Consider the following 17,984-nt stretch of genomic DNA (forward strand, 5'->3'; position numbering starts at 1 on the left):
TCTGTCTCTGTCCCCTCTCGCGCGATCTGTCTCTGTCCCCTCTCGCGCGATCTGTCTCTGTCCCCTCTCGCGCGATCTGTCTCTGTCCCCTCTCGCGCGATCTGTCTCTGTCCCCTCTCGCGCGATCTGTCTCTGTCCCCTCTCGCGCGATCTGTCTCTGTCCCCTCTCGCGCGATCTGTCTCTGTCCCCTCTCGCGCGATCTGTCTCCTCTCGCGCGATCTGTCTCTGTCCCCTCTCGCGCGATCTGTCTCTGTCCCCTCTCGCGCGATCTGTCTCTGTCCCCTCTCGCGCGATCTGTCTCTGTCCCCTCTCGCGCGATCTGTCTCTGTCCCCTCTCGCGCGATCTGTCTCTGTCCCCTCTCGCGCGATCTGTCTCTGTCCCCTCTCGCGCGATCTGTCTCTGTCCCCTCTCGCGCGATCTGTCTCTGTCCCCTCTCGCGCGATCTGTCTCTGTCCCCTCTCGCGCGATCTGTCTCTGTCCCCTCTCGCGCGATCTGTCTCTGTCCCCTCTCGCGCGATCTGTCTCTGTCCCCTCTCGCGCGATCTGTCTCTGTCCCCTCTCGCGCGATCTGTCTCTGTCCCCTCTCGCGCGATCTGTCTCTGTCCCCTCTCGCGCGATCTGTCTCTGTCCCCTCTCGCGCGATCTGTCTCTGTCCCCTCTCGCGCGATCTGTCTCTGTCCCCTCTCGCGCGATCTGTCTCTGTCCCCTCTCGCGCGATCTGTCTCTGTCCCCTCTCGCGCGATCTGTCTCTGTCCCCTCTCGCGCGATCTGTCTCTGTCCCCTCTCGCGCGATCTGTCTCTGTCCCCTCTCGCGCGATCTGTCTCTGTCCCCTCTCGCGCGATCTGTCTCTGTCCCCTCTCGCGCGATCTGTCTCTGTCCCCTCTCGCGCGATCTGTCTCTGTCCCCTCTCGCGCGATCTGTCTCTGTCCCCTCTCGCGCGATCTGTCTCTGTCCCCTCTCGCGCGATCTGTCTCTGTCCCCTCTCGCGCGATCTGTCTCTGTCCCCTCTCGCGCGATCTGTCTCTGTCCCCTCTCGCGCGATCTGTCTCTGTCCCCTCTCGCGCGATCTGTCTCTGTCCCCTCTCGCGCGATCTGTCTCTGTCCCCTCTCGCGCGATCTGTCTCTGTCCCCTCTCGCGCGATCTGTCTCTGTCCCCTCTCGCGCGATCTGTCTCTGTCCCCTCTCGCGCGATCTGTCTCTGTCCCCTCTCGCGCGATCTGTCTCTGTCCCCTCTCGCGCGATCTGTCTCTGTCCCCTCTCGCGCGATCTGTCTCTGTCCCCTCTCGCGCGATCTGTCTCTGTCCCCTCTCGCGCGATCTGTCTCTGTCCCCTCTCGCGCGATCTGTCTCTGTCCCCTCTCGCGCGATCTGTCTCTGTCCCCTCTCGCGCGATCTGTCTCTGTCCCCTCTCGCGCGATCTGTCTCTGTCCCCTCTCGCGCGATCTGTCTCTGTCCCCTCTCGCGCGATCTGTCTCTGTCCCCTCTCGCGCGATCTGTCTCTGTCCCCTCTCGCGCGATCTGTCTCTGTCCCCTCTCGCGCGATCTGTCTCTGTCCCCTCTCGCGCGATCTGTCTCTGTCCCCTCTCGCGCGATCTGTCTCTGTCCCCTCTCGCGCGATCTGTCTCTGTCCCCTCTCGCGCGATCTGTCTCTGTCCCCTCTCGCGCGATCTGTCTCTGTCCCCTCTCGCGCGATCTGTCTCTGTCCCCTCTCGCGCGATCTGTCTCTGTCCCCTCTCGCGCGATCTGTCTCTGTCCCCTCTCGCGCGATCTGTCTCTGTCCCCTCTCGCGCGATCTGTCTCTGTCCCCTCTCGCGCGATCTGTCTCTGTCCCCTCTCGCGCGATCTGTCTCTGTCCCCTCTCGCGCGATCTGTCTCTGTCCCCTCTCGCGCGATCTGTCTCTGTCCCCTCTCGCGCGATCTGTCTCTGTCCCCTCTCGCGCGATCTGTCTCTGTCCCCTCTCGCGCGATCTGTCTCTGTCCCCTCTCGCGCGATCTGTCTCTGTCCCCTCTCGCGCGATCTGTCTCTGTCCCCTCTCGCGCGATCTGTCTCTGTCCCCTCTCGCGCGATCTGTCTCTGTCCCCTCTCGCGCGATCTGTCTCTGTCCCCTCTCGCGCTGGCCGCCTGGCTGTCCCCTCTCGCGCGATCTGTCTCTGTCCCCTCTCGCGCTGGCCGCCTGGCTGTCCGCCCCCTCTCGCGCTGGCCGCCTGGCTGTCCGCCCCCTCTCCTCCCGGAGAGCACCAGACACTAAAATGGATTTCCAGGAGAAGTCAGTGTTTGGAGTTCTGTACTGGACACTGGCGCTGTCTGATACGAACCCCGAACTTTACAATTGGGGTTTGCTCATCTCTAATCTCCAGTAAATGACTTCATATAATTTGTGTATAAACTGTTTCAAGGAATTAAGTTCTGGCTTAGTAATGGGCAAAGTGTGGTCTCCAGGAAGCAGTTTTAACTTTCTTTGCATTATATAGTGTTCGAGAAAGGCACCATCCGCCAATGTCAGTGTTCTAGAATATCATGTCACACGTAGCGATAACTGAAGTAGAAGTGGAAGCAGTAAGGGTCCACACATGCTGCACATCCAATGCAAATGCACATGTTGCTGTGGATTCACATTTTATCTTTGCTTTATTGAAAATGTTGAACGTCGCACTGAAAATCGGCAACATTTCCATAACAGAATGAAGGATGCATTTTTTTTTTTCTATACGGAAAATATCCGAAGCTTGTGAATGAGAATAGTCAAAGCTGGTGATGTAACTTTCAATGAGTTTTAAATGTGCAAATCCGCAGATAAAATCAACAGCGGATCCACCGCATGAGAATTCAGTCTATGGGAGTCCTCTTCTCTGACAACATTGATCGCCATCTATACCGGCACAACTCTAGTGCCAAGTTTCAGCCTCTTTATCAAGCTCACATAGACAAGTTGATAATTGGTAAACGTAAGAATTCTCACTTCCCGGTAATTACCCAATGAATTTTATGTCGGTAAAAAAAAAAACAAACATTTTTACCCACCTTTACTTTACTCTAGCCTAAAAAGTCACGCAAAGACATACAATAATTTAAGTTTAAATTCTTGGATATTACATTCAGAGAAAGCTGTGCCTTAACAATGGATTTATCTGCCTATTTTAGATCCTTGAAGACCTTGATGAGCAGATGTACATCATAAGTCTGCAGGAAGAGACTCTACAAAGAAAGCTCAATGGTATTGCTCTACGTCACTTACCTTTTCTTTGTATGGATTTCTTTTCATGTCGGAATAGCCATTTTTTTACAATTACTGGAGTTTTCTGGGGTGCAAATTAATATTTATTAAAAATAATTACTAGTGGTGTTCAAAGTTTTGGGATATATGATGTTTAGCACTGTTGTCCACAAAGCTGTTTTCAAGAACCATCAGCAAGGTTGGCAAGAGCGGGATCATCGATTAATTCATTATTTGTGGTACTGTCAGAAATAATCAAACACTTGATTATTTCCAGCAGTCTCATAGAGAAAGAATAGAGATGGGGCTCATGATCGGCTGCTACTCTATTCAGTTGGACCTCTGTAGACCTCCGTTCTCTAGACTGGTGGGGGGGCCCAACAGTTTAAGCCCTCAGCAATAGGTTGATAGGTGACTGCTGTAAACCATGGTACAAACCGTTTAAATGGAACCTGACAGCTGATAAAATCCACAAGCAGCATGTGTCAGACACTGACTCTATCATTTCAGCCATATATGTTTGACTCTTAAGTACGCCAATTGCTTTTTCAGAGAGGAAGAGGACTTTGAACACTTGTGCCACCTATTGGAAGTAGCACTCCTAACAGTCAATATCAACCCTTATAACGATCCTTGCCATATGACTTAGGATAAAAGCCAAACCAGAATCTCAATTTGCAGACAGTGTTTTGGGGTGTTGCTCCTCTTCAGTGCAAAGTATAAGATCTAATTTGGCTAGGTGAGAGGCGTCAGACTGGGATCTCAGGAGTAACGTTTCTCCGTGTGGAGAGTGACAAGCCAGGTCTGGCATGTCAGAGTGAGGAGACTTATACGCCACGCATGCTACTCTGGGAAATTAAGTATGCAAATTGCGTACAAGTCTCCTCGCTCTGACATGCTAGGCCTGGCTTGTCACTCTCCACAAGGACAAACTTTACCCCTTAGATCCCAGTCTTAAACGTCTCAACCAGCCAAATTAGATCTCATACTTTGCACTGACGAGGGGCAATGCCTCGAAACACTGTGACTGCAAATGGAGATTTTGGTTTAGCTTTTATCCTAAGTCATATTGCTAGGTTCATTAAAGGGTCGATATTGACTTTTAGGATTGCTACCTCCAATAGAGTTCAAGTCCTCTTCCTCTTTGAAGAGGCAAATTGCTTGTTTGACTCGGAAACGCTGCGGAATTTCAGAGGAAAACATACTGTAAAAGCCCCCCGAGGACCAAGTCGCACAGGTGACGAAGTGAAAAGCTTCTCCCCTCCCGCTCCCAGTGACTCGCAGGTCTCTGCCTATACATGCATGCAGGGAGAGACTTGTCACTCCAGGGGTGAAGCTGCCGGGGACCTGCCTTTCTGACTAGTCACTTGTGCTTCTCAGTCACCGGCGGCTTTTAAAGTATGTTTTTCTGGGCGTTTCAGAGGAAAACTTACATGGCTTTATTCATGCCGCCAGTGTGTGATACATGCTGCCCGTGGATTGGGCATCATGTATCCGCTGTCAGGTTCACCTTAACTTTTCAATCTTGGGAAACCCAATTAATATGTTGTACAAAGTTCATCTGTAGGTGGAATAATTTCCCTTGTAACAGTAGTCCCCAAGTTCATAGTCCTATCTGCTGAGCGATCACCAGGATTGTTTGCCGGCATCTTGGAGACTAGCGATTGAATGACGTGGAAAGCACGCTCACATCCACTAATCTCTGTTGTAGTGTGTGTTGTTGATGTTTTTGGGCACATAGTTCACATATTTTGACTCCATTTGTGCAGCTGAAAGTGCTACATTTAGGAATGGACTAATGATGATTGATGGACAATGGCCGGCTGTTAATGTGTAGTCAGCCTAAGCCTTGTCTGTATGTTTATACCCTGCTAGATTAGAGTGCACCCCTCCATAGTACAAAGGGAGGTGCAAGTGACCTGCTGGACGGCTTCTCAAAGAATCACGGACAGACAACATTTTTAAAAAAATATATATAATTTTTTTTTTTACATTTTTAACCATAATAAATCATTATGCTTATCAGTGATCCATGTATACAGCACATAATTCAGATATCATTCATCTGATAATTACAGTCAAAATAGTCTGTATCAGTTTCTTCAGCTTAAAAAAAAAAAAAATCACGGACGTCTTAAATTGTTTTTACGGTCAGTGTAAAAAAAAGTGCCTTATTTTTACGGACTGTTCTGGAATTTCTGGAATCTTAAAAGTCAATATCGACTTTTTAACGAGCCTTGGAATATGACTTGGGATAAAAGCCAAAAAGAGTCATTATTGACTTTTAGGATCACTGCTTCCAATAGGTGGCGCTAGAGTTCTAGTCCTCTTCCTCTCTGAAGAGACAATTTGCATATTTAAAGGGATTTTCCCATGAACAAAGTTAACTTTAAATAACATTTTAATCAATAGATCTTGGAATAATAAGTTCCATAATTGGATGTGTTTAAAAAAAAAAAATGTCCCTGTGCTGAGATAATCTTATAAATGTGCCCCTGCTGTGTACTGTGTAATGGCTGTGTCTGACCGTACAGGAAGATGGTCTGATCATACCACAGCTCCTGGGCAGGGGAGGAAGCAAAAGAATATACAGACATTACAGCATGGGATCACAGCTGATTCTTTCTATTAGACAAACATTCCTTAAAAACCCTTGCAAAAAGAATCAGCTGAGATCCCTTGCCGTCCTGTCTGTATATTCTCTTTTGCTTCCTCTCCTGCCCAGGAGATGGGGTATGATCAGACCATGTTCCTGCACGGTCAGACACAGCCATTACACAGTACACAGCAGGGGAACATTTATAAGATTATCTCAGCACAGGAACATTTTATTTAAACACATCCAGTTGTGGAACTTTTTTTTATTCCAAGATCTGTTAATTAAAATGTATTTTGTTCGTGGGAAAAACCCTTTAATTTCCCAGAGGAGCATGCGTGGCATATAAGTCTCCTCGCTCTGACATGCCTGGCCTGGCTTGTCACTCTCCACCAGGAGAAATGTTACTCCTTAGACCCCACATATTTACAGTACAGACCAAAAGTTTGGACACACCTTCTCATTTAAAGATTTTTCTGTATTTTCATGACTATGAAAATTGTACATTCACACTGAAGGCATCACAACTATGAATTAACACATGTGGAATTACATACTTAACAAAAAAGTGTGAAACAACTGAAAATATGTCTTATATTCTAGGTTCTTCAAAGTAGCCACCTTTTGCTTTGATGACTGCTTTGCACACCCTTGGCATTCTCTTGATGAGCTTCAAGAGGTAGTCACCGGAAATGGTCTTCCAACAATCTTGAAGGAGTTCCCAGAGATGCTTAGCACTTGTTGGCCCTTTGCCTTCACTCTGCGGTCCAGCTAACCCCAAACCATCTTGATTGGGTTCAGGCCTGGTGACTGTGGAGGCCAGGTCATCTGGCGTAGCACCCCATCACTCTCCGTCTTGGTCAAATAGCCCTTACACAGCCTAGAGGTGTGTTTGGGGTCATTGTCCTATTGAAAAATAAATGATGGTCCAACTAAATGCAAACCGGATGGAATAGCATGCAGCTGCAAGATGCTGTGGTAGCCATGCTGGTTCAGTATGCCTTCAATTTTGAATAAATCCCCAACAGTGTCACCAGCAAAGCTCCCCCACACCATCACACCTCCTCCTCCATGCTTCACGGTGGGAACCAGGCATGTAGAGTCTATCCGTTCACCTTTTCTGCGTCGCACAAAGACACGGTGGTTGGAACCAAAGATCTCAAATTTGGACTCATCAGACCAAAGCACAGATTTCCACTGGTCTAATGTCTATTCCTTGTGTTCTTTAGCCCAACAAGTCTCTTCTGCTTGTTGCTTGTCCTTAGCAGTGGTTTCCTAGCAGCTATTTTACCATGAAGGCCTGCTGCACAAAGTCTCCTCTTAACAGTTGTTGAAGTCTGTTGTCTGCTGCTAGAACTCTGTGTGGCATTGACCTGGTCTCTAATCTGAGCTGCTGTTAACCTGCGATTTCTGAGGCTGGTGACTCGGATAAACTTATCCTCAGAAGCATAGGTGACTCTTGGTCTTCCTTTCCTGGGGCGGTCCTCATGTGAGCCAGTTTCTCTGTAGCGCTTGATGGTTTTTGTTATTGTACTTGGGGACACTTTCAAAGTTTTCCCAATTTTTCGCACTGACTGACCTTCATTTCTTAAAGTAATGATGGCCACTCATTTTTCTTTACTTAGCTGCTTTTTTCTTGCCATAATACAAATTCTAACAGTCTATTCAGTAGGACTATCAGCTGTGTATCCACCAGACTTCTGCACAACACAACTGATGGTCCCAACCCCATTTATAAGGAAAGAAATCCCACTTATTAAACCTGACAGGGCACACCTGTGAAGTGAAAACCATTTCCGGTGACTACCTCTTGAAGCTCATCAAGAGAATGCCAAGAGTGTGCAAAGCAGTCATCAAAGCAAAAGGTGGCTACTTTGAAGAACCTAGAATAGAAGACATATTTTCAGTTGTTTAACCCTTTTTTGTTAAGTATATAATTCCACATGTGTTAATTCATAGTTTTGATGCCTTCAGTCTGAATGTACAATTTTCATAGTCATGAAAATACAGAAAAATCTTTAAATGAGAAGGTGTGTCCAAACTTTTGGTCTGTACTGTATATATAAACATATTTACAGATTTAATTTAGAAAGCCATATGGCACATGTAGCGTCCTTGTGATTTGAATAGAACAGGAATAAATGTAAGAGACGTGTATATTAGATGTCCTGGACGTGCGTATTACAGGCAGAATTTAAGGGATAGGACCGAGACTGATGATAATAATTATGTAGTCCTAATATAGTATGTAATTATATAGTCATAATTCTAAACCTAGACAATACAGAGAAACTGGTTATAGGGGTGGGCTAGATATAATAGGGTCTGACGCATGGAAGGCATACTGTAAACGAAGGTATGATATGGCTATCATAAACGACAGTAAAAAGCATAGGGTATGTATGGTTATATACCACCTTTATGTACTTCTTTAAATTTGTCAAAACCATAGATGTCAATAATGAGCTTTCCTATAATGTCTTCTCACAAACTTAAACTGGTTTTCTGAACTTTAAAATAATGGCCTATCTAGTTGTATGATTGTTAGAGGGGGCGACGATTGGCAGTGGTTGACCAGCAGAAAGAGGTGGTGAGCCCTTTATTGCAGTACCTGATTCAGCGATATCCTTACATGTCTGTGTCCGGTACTGCCGCTCTGCCCTGCTCAGCGTTTTCACCTGAATGGTGCAGTACCTGACACGGCCAGACTCCTCTAGATGTGACGGTGTTGGGTCTTAAAGAAAAGGGTCCGTACTGCACCACTGAGTGGTGATATCCCTTTGTTCTGCTGATCAGTAGGGACCCCAGCAATCATACATCGCAATCTTTACGACTTGAAAGAATTCAGTTTAAGCTTTAGTTCAGATGACACAGTCCTGACACGGCCAAAATCTGTGTGCAGATTATTGCATGTGGTTTTTTGCGTAAACCATTACGGTTTGACAGAGCCTTTTTTACTGGTTGACCCCAATATTAACCCCTTAATGACCGGGGCATTTTGCGTTTTCATTTTTTGCTCCCCTTTCCAGAGCCAGAACTTTTTTATTTTTTGGGCAATATGGCCATGTGAGGGCTTATTTTTTGCGGGACGAGTTGTACTTTTAAACGCAATTACTAGTTTTACCATATTGTGTGCTGGAAAACAGGAAAACAATTCCAAGTGCGGTGAAATTGCAAAAAAAAAAAAAAAATGCAATTCCACAGTTTTGTTTTTTTTGTTTTTGTTTTTTTTACCACGTTCACTGAATGCTAAAACTAACCTGCCATTATTATTCTCCAGGTCATTACGAGTTCGTAGACGCCTAATATGTATATGCTCTTTTTTATTTAAGTGGTGAAAAAAAAATCCAAAGTTTGCTAAACAAACAAAAAAAAAATGGCGCCATTTTCCGAGACCCGTAGCGTCTCCATTTTTTGGGATCTAGGGTCAGGTGAGGGCTTATTTTCTGCTCGCCGGGCTGACGTTTTTATTGGTACCATTTTGGGGTAGATCCGATGTTTTGATCGCCCGTTATTGAATTTTATTGCAATCTTGCGGCGACCAAAAAAACGTAATTCTGGCGTTTGGAATTTTTTTTCTCATTACGCCTTTTATCAATCAGATTAATTCTTTGTTTATATTGATAGATCAGGCAATTCTGAACACGGCGATACCAAATATGTGTATGTGGGGTTTATTTTTTATTTTATTTTGAATGGGGCTAAGGGGGGGGGGGGAGGTGATTTAAACTTTTTATATTTTTTTTATTTTTTTTTTATATTTTTAAAAACATTTTTTTACACTTTTTGCAGCTGTCCGATCACCTCTGCTACATAGAGGCGATGAGCAGATCGCGTCTATGTAGTAGAAATGCTCACTTGCTATGAGCACTGACCACTGGGTGGCGCTCATAGCAAGCGAGACAAGACAACCCGGGGTCTGCTGCAGACCCCGGGTTGTCATGCCAACCCATCGGCGACCCGCGATCACGTGACGGGGTCACCAATGGGCGGGGCCTAGGACGCTCTTCCCATAAGTGCAAGTTAAATGCCGCTGTAAGAGATTGACAGCGGCATTTAACTGGTTAACAACCGTGGGTGGATTGCGATTCCACCCGTGGCTGTTGCGGGCACATGTCAGCTGTATAGATCAGCTGACATGTGCCAGGTTCAGTGCGGGCACAGCGCCGGAGCCCGCGCTGAACAGGGGGTGTCGCCGTGGTGCGTACTATTACGTACCACTTCGGAAAGGGGTAATAAATTTATTAAAAAAGGAACCCCATGAATTATGACCCTGCTAAATAACATGCAATCAAAAACACACTGACAAAGTATATTGGTTTATTTGAAAACAGTATGCAGTCTCTAACACAGTTTTAGGCCACATCATAACCTTTCCATCCTAATCTTCCCTATGTAATCAAGTGCAGAATTAAGATGTAGGCACCTATAATCAGGGCCGGGACAAAGTATTTTGGTGCCCTAGGCAGATGAAGCCAATGGTTCCCCCATCCCAAAGCAAAGGAATGGTTCAGAGACTAAGGTAGCAGGACCCCAATGCACCATCCCCTCTGATGGGTTAATTCGCAAACTCTGATGACCACTTCCACTAGAATTGTAACCTTTTTCACAGACTCATCAAAAGTAAAATAAAAAGTGGTGTACTTTAGGGATGTGACTTAACTGAGTGCAATTTCAAAGTTGGATACAGAATCAATAATTTTTTGGCGACCATTTACACAATAGAGGGGAAAATTGACGATATTCATCCCTGACGTCCTATATTTTAGGTGTAGAACCCAAGGATAGTTGTGGAAACTAATAAAGCATAACTATAATTGGGGCCATTTAGTTTCAGTTAAGCTGTCCAGCATTTGGCAGATGCCCTAATGGAATATAAACAGACCCCCATTATAAATAAAGGGATATGTATGATGGTTTTTGTGTCAGTCATACGACAAATACAGCTTGTACAAAACTGATGGTGGTTCTTGTGACACATTCATGTAGTGATGGTTGTTCTGGTGCTGTATTCTTGTAGTTATAATCATTTCTGGTGATATATTCATCACTAGAACCATCATCACTACATGAATACGAAGCCAAAATCATCATCAGTACATAATTAGAGCATCAGAGCCATCAATAGTACATGAATATGGCACCAGAAACACAATCAGTAAAAAAAATACGTGACCAGAACCACCATCAGTACATGAATGCATCAATAGATCCACCATCAGTACATGAATACATCAACAGACCCACCGTCAGTTCTTGACTACGTCACCAGAACCTCCATCGGTACATGAATACGTCACCAGAACCACCATAAGTACACGAATACATAGCCAGGACCAAGAGTACTTGAATACAAGAACCAAGTTTAGTACAACGATCGATGGTAATAGCAAGTCAGCCCCATAAACTCCATAAACTATTGTATTGCATGAACCTACAACCCTACAACTCCCAGTATGTCCTTTACAATGGTAAGGAGATACTGGGAGTTGTACAGTACTGATGAGAATTAGTCAATATCACAAATAAACATTTACATCCAGGTAACTTATAGATTACATCTTCTCTGGAGTTATCGCTTTCTTTTCATCTCCATCTTGTCTAGATTCCTAACTTTTCACATCCACAGACCATCTCTGCAGACCTCCCTCTCTTCTGGTCTTTTGCAGCACACCCCGACACTGTGCCCTTAAACCCTTTCCGACATGTGGCATACATGTACGGCACATGTCGTGTCTCTCCCTTTGGTGTGGGCTCAGGCGATGAGCCCGCACCTTTCTGGGGACATGACAGCTGATCTGAAAAGCTGTCATGTTCCCCTAACAGCTGCGGGTGGAATCGCGATCACACATCATAAGTCCCACCCATTGGCGCCCGCGTCACATGACCGCGGGTCGCCGATGGGTTGCCATGACAACCCGGGGTCTGTAGGAGACCCCTGCAATTGTCATTGCCAGAATACTATGAGCACCGCCCAGCGGTTGGCGCTCATAGCCAGGGAGCATTTCTGCTATACACAGGCGATCTGATGATCGCAGCTTCTAGTCTCCCATGGAGACTATTGAAGCCAGTGTAAAGTAAAAAAAAAAATGTTTTTAAAAATATATATATTTTTTAAATCACTCCCCTTTCGCCCCATTGAAAATAAAACAATAAAAAAAATCAAATATACACATATTTGGTATCACCGCATTCAGAATCGCCCGATCTATCAATATATAAAAAGGAGTAGTCCAATCGGTAAATATCGTAATGAGAAAAAAAATCAAAATGCCAGAATTACTTTTTTGTTGGTCGCCGCAACATTGCAATGAAAACATCATATCTGCCCCAAAATGGAATCAATAAAAACATCAGATCGGCGCGCAAAAAATAAGCCCTCACCCGGCCCCAGATTCCGAAAAATGAAGACGCTACAGGTCTCGGAAAATGGCGACTTTTTTTTTTTTTAACAAACTTTGGATTTTTTTTCACCACTTAAATAAAAATTAACCTATACATGTTTGGTCTCTATGAACTCGTAATGGCCTGGAGAATCATAATGGCAGGTCAGTTTTAGCATTTAGCAGTTTTAGAATTTAGTGTTAAAAAAATAAACAAACAACTAACTGTGGAATTTCACTTTTTTGGCAGTTTCACTGCAATGGAATTTATTTCTTCTTTTTCAGTAAACGATATGGTAAAACCAATGATGTTGTTCAAAAGTAAAACTTGTCCCGCAAAAAATAAGCCCTCACACGGCCATATTGACCGAAAAATAAAAAAGTCATGGCCCTGGGAAGAAGGGGAGCTAAAAACGAAAGCACAAAAATGGAAAGTAGCCCAGGGGTGAAGTGGTTAAAACTTAGAATGTTATTAAAATGCCCTCTGCTTAAAAATATCTGTTCATATTATGACCTAAATAAGCCTCCTATGGTATATGACCTCCACACTGTCTACCATTATCAGCTATAGTATTATGGCCCACAATCAGCACCTCAAACAGTATCTGCACAGCCCCTCAGTTTATTCCCCCCCACCATCGCACAAACCCTCATTTTATCCCCCCTCTGCACAGCCCCTCCACTCATTTTATTACCTCATCAGCACAGCCCCTCATTTTATTCCCCCCCATCTGCACATCCCCTCATTTTATTCCCCCCATCAGCACAGATCCTCATTTTATTCCCCCCATCTGCACAGCCCCTCCCCTCATTTTATTCCCCCCATCAGCACAGATCCTCATTTTATTCCCCCCATCTGCACAGCCCCTCATTTTATTCCACCATCTGCACAGCTCCTCATTTTATCCCCCCCATCTGCACAGCCCCTCATTTTATTCCCCCCCATCAGCACAGATCCTCATTTTATCCCCCCATCTGCACAGCCCCTTCCCTCATTTTATTTCCCCCTCTGCACAGCCCCTCATTTTATTTCCCCCATCAGCACAGATCCTCATTTTATTTCCCCCATCAGCACAGATCCTCATTTTATTCCCCCCATCAGCACAGATCCTCATTTTATTCCCCCCATCAGCACAGATCCTCATTTTATTCCCCCCATCAGCACAGATCCTCATTTTATTCCCCCCATCAGCACAGATCCTCATTTTATTCCCCCCATCAGCACAGATCCTCATTTTATCCCCCCATCTGCACAGCCCCTTATTTTATTCCCCCCCATCTGCACAGACCCTCATTTTATTCCCCCCCATCAGCACAGATCATTTTATCCCCCCCATCAGCACAGATCCTCATTTTATTCCCCCCATCTGCACAGCCCCTCCCCTCATTTTATTCCCCCCTCAGCACAGCCCCTCATTTTATTCCCCCCATCAGCACAGATCCTCATTTTATTCCCCCCATCAGCACAGATCCTCATTTTATTCCCCCCATCAGCACAGATCCTCATTTTATTCCCCCCATCAGCACAGATCCTCATTTTATTCCCCCCATCTGCACAGATCCTCATTTTATTCCCCCCATCTGCACAGCCCCTTATTTTATCATGTTTATTATGTCACTCCATCACGCCATCCCATGTCCCCCTGTGTGCGCCTTCTCCGACAAGGCGCAGGCCGGAAGTGGCCTGCGTCTTGCTGGAGATCCCGGCGGAGCAGGGGAGATTACAGCTCCTCTGCTCCTGTTCTGGGCGGCACACACAACAATTGTATTCGTGTCTGATAGATGTGAACACAATTGAGTGCAGGGAGGGAACGATGGCCCGGGCACAGGCAGAGAGAGGGGAGAGTGGTGTTAGTGACTGACATCGTTCACCTCCTGTGCCCGGGCCGTCACTGTGCGGAAGGTGTCGGGCAGCCGCAAACATTCAGCAGTTTTTTTTGTTTTTTTTTAAAAGGGCCCCCCTCGAGTAGGCAGGAGGTAGTGCCCTAGGCAGGTACCTACTCTGCCTACCCTTGGTCCGGCCCTGCCTGCAATGAACCATTTTCATGTAACAGAAACTAGCAAATGTCCAAATCTTAGCTTTTAATGGTCTCTCCTTGTGAAGACTGGCATGTCTTGTTTTTACAGGGTGATGTGCTGCCGATAACGATGATCTTTATGCCGGCAAAAATGCGTAGAGCGTGATACCATCATGTCTACACAGGCTGATAATCAGGAACAAGCATTCTTATACACACTTGTTCTCCATTTTTCAGCCCCTCTAAATGCACCTTTAAGACGTGGCTATTATGCTAAGGTCACCTCTAGCCTTCACAGGAACAGCCCGTTAGTGATTGAAGTGCACTTGTCAGATTCATAATACAGACGGCTTTTTACGGATTAAACTATTCTTGAAAATGTGAATGAAGCCAAGATGAAGGAATAAACTACATTTTCATCAAAATGTCTTCAGTATAATAACACCAACACCAAGAAGGCGACAATTCTAATAGAGGCTTCAATACTGCCAATGGACCTCCTATATTGAGGGGTTTCCCAGACATGGGGGTCACCTCTCAAAGTAGATTAACTTAAATGGACATTTATCCACCAACAACAAGATGGGATGTGTGATCATTGGGAGGACCCATGGCATGGGCCCAAGCATTACTCTGCTGGGGTTGTAGAGTATCCCATTCCGCCATACTGCCCGGTCTAAGTGAGGAGAACTTTAATAGGAGCGAGTATCCGCCATGCCTCTCCATTTAATGTCTGTGGGACAAATGGCTAAACACTGTGCTTGGTCCTCTAGACTTTAACTCATTCACTCAACATCAGGTGTGTGGCGCGGAACAGCAAAGAGAGCGCGGCCGAATTATGAGCATGCTACTTAAACAGCTTCAGGGTTTACAAATCTTGAATTTGTGACATAAGATGGAACATGTGCACAGCAATGTCATTTTGACACTGCTGTGCATTATGTTATTTTTATTTCTTCAGATGGGTTCTGGTCCGGATTTCAGTATTTTGATTAGATAATGTCTAATTTATTCCACCGTGTACTTTTCAAAACCGCTTCAGGAAAAAAATGCTAAAAAAAACCTCCTTATATGAACAGCAAAGTGGATTTCCCATCGACATGTATAGGATGAGTTTTCTAAGCAGTCTTTCTGAAGGATTTTATAGCGGGAAAAAAACTTCATATGAACATAGCCAAAAACTTACAGCCTGTCCTGTAAAAAAAAAAAAATCTCCATCAAGAAAAAAAAAACCTGACACTCAAAATATGGTGGCACAAAAATCATTTTTTACTAAAAAGTTCTTTCGTCGTCCAAAGGTGGTGCAACATTGAAATAAAAACAATTTAAAATTCTCTGTTATTATATCAGCCCATGGTATGAAGTTAGTCTATTATTTATTTTTTAGCAGTGAAAAAAATAGAAACATTTGTTTCTCTCTTAGAAAGAAAACAGTGTTTCAATACATAACATACCCCAAAATTGTGCATAGCTAAAAAGATAACAAAGGTGGGATAAAAGGGTTAATGGTGTTGGACTATTATAGGGCTAAAACCTCATCACAGTGTAAGTTAATAATTATAGAAAAAAAAACCTTGGTTGAGTTTCAATATGTGAATTAAATCTAATAAGTGGAAAAAAGGGAGTCAGAAGTGGAATTTGTGGTTAATGAGGATAACAAATTATGACTTACACCATCTAACTAATTAACAAGAAGCTAAAACATCAATTACATCAGCGCACAGGCAGGATTTAATACTCTGTCAATAGAGGATTGCTCAGCAGAAATGAATCCTGCCGAGACTGTGAAACTGGACAGGACTGAGGGAGAAACTAGTTTGGCTCGGATGAAATAGTTCACACACAAGTTGATTATCGTATGAAAGAACAGATTTGCGACTTCCACTTTCTACTTCAGTTCACCTGTTTCCCGGTGATGAAAGCTCTTCCGAATGGATCACCATTAGTTCCTTGACTTTAACCTTATGCACTAAATATCTTTAGTTGGTGAAAGGACAAGTTGCTTAGATGATATAAGAAGAGCACCTGTTGTCATCACACACTTGTTTTCGTATCCTGCAGACATTCACAATGAATTGTCACTCGAAAGAACAATATCCGGTGCACCAAGGAATAATGTGCCTGTAAGATGCTATGACAAATTGTTTCAAAGTCATAAAGGTATTCGAGGTTAAGAAGCGAGTAAAGGAATGGATGTAAAACCTTCTGGAGTTGGAAAGTTGTGCAGTAGAACTTGAAATATTCTCTTAATGGTGGAAAGGTCCCCAGTACGCCCTATAGGAGGTAGCAATCCTACATTTTATTTTCCAGGGGAACATTGCTTAGCCTAGAAGTCCCCCTGTTCTTATTTGGCTCTCCTTTTTAAATGGGTTTTTCGGGAATAGAAAAAAAATACATATCTAAAGAAAATGCCATGAGTATATTCCTAAATACACTTAGTTGTAAAATTACAATAGTTTTCTTTAGGGAGGTGGTCAATGTAGAATTAAAATGACCGCACTGTCCTGTTACCAGAATGTAATAAGCGCCACTGAAGTGACCTGGACATAATCTATACCATTTATTGTCATTTATAGAAAGACCATTTATAGAAAAAAAAACCCTGGTATCTCAAGTATAAGATCAGATAGACAGGGTGGTTGGCAGTGAGTGCAGCTTCTTCTCTTACCTCAGCACCTTGGTGTCTCCAGTATTAGATCAGATTGACAGGCTAGACAGTAGTGTGAGCAGCCTATACTTACCTCATCACCCTGGTATCTTCAGTATTAGATCAGGTTGAGATGGTGGACAGCAGTGTGAGCAGTCTCTTCTTACCTCAGCACCCTGATTTCTCCAGTATTAGATTAGATAGACATAGTGGACAGTAGTGTAAGCAGCCTCTTATTACCTGAGCACCCTGGTTTCTCCAGTATTAGATTAGATAGACTTGTTGGACAGCAGTGTGTGCAGCCTATTCTTACCTCATCACCCTGGTATCCCCAGTATTAGATCAGATTGAGATGAGGGACAGCAGTGTGAGCAGCCTCTTCTTACCTCAGCACCCTGGTATCTCCAGTATTAGGTCAGATACACTGGGTAGACAGCAGTGTGAGCGGCTGCCTCTTATCTCAGGACTCCAGTATTAGGCCACGGCCCTACTATCAGTGTTTGGTCAGTATTTTTTCTCAGGAGTGGGAGCCAAAACCAGGTGAGGAAAAATCAGTGAAAAAGTATAATAGAAACCAGTGCTCCAATTCTGCATTTATCACCCACTCTGGTTTTGGCTCCAACTCCTGAAAAAAAATTCTGACCAAATGCTGATAGTGAGGCTGTGGCCTTTAAGATGGGGCTACGCACTAGCCATTTTAATTCTATAACAATTACCTCTGTAAAAAAATGTAAAAAATATAGAAGTTCAAATCGCCCCCTTTTGCCCCATTCAAAATAAAATAATAAAAAAATCCACATTTGGTATTGCTGCGTTCATAAATGTCCGATCTATCAAAACGGCGTAACAAAAAATAAAATTAAATTGTCATAATTACATTTTTTTGGTCACTGCAACATTGCAATAACAGGCAATCAAAACATTGTATCTAGCCCAGAATAGTATCAATAAATATGTCAGGTCAGCGTGCAGAAAATAAGCCCTCACCCGGCCCCAGATCCCAAAAAATCGAGACTCTACAGATCTAGGAAAATGGCGCTTTTTTTTTTTTTAACTTTGGATTTTTTTTTCACCACTTAAATAAAAAAGAACCTATACATGTCTTCTATCTACGCACTCATAC

General features: G+C 44.3%; 1 protein-coding gene across 2 annotated transcripts in view; it reads left to right on the plus strand.

The window, feature by feature from the left end:
- LMBR1 (limb development membrane protein 1) overlaps positions 1-17,984 on the plus strand; it is a 158,712-nt gene that overhangs the window by 100,352 nt on the left and 40,376 nt on the right. For both annotated transcript variants that reach the window (XM_073677691.1, XM_073677692.1), the window contains exon 9: positions 3,145-3,217. In XM_073677691.1, coding sequence (XP_073533792.1) covers positions 3,145-3,217 — 73 coding nt within the window. The remainder of the gene's footprint in view (positions 1-3,144; positions 3,218-17,984) is intronic.

The sequence above is a fragment of the Phyllobates terribilis genome, unplaced genomic scaffold (genome assembly GCF_046119375.1).
Source record: "Phyllobates terribilis strain yellow unplaced genomic scaffold, ASM4611937v1 Scaffold_4__5_contigs__length_816908805, whole genome shotgun sequence".
NCBI lineage: Eukaryota > Metazoa > Chordata > Amphibia > Anura > Dendrobatidae > Phyllobates > Phyllobates terribilis.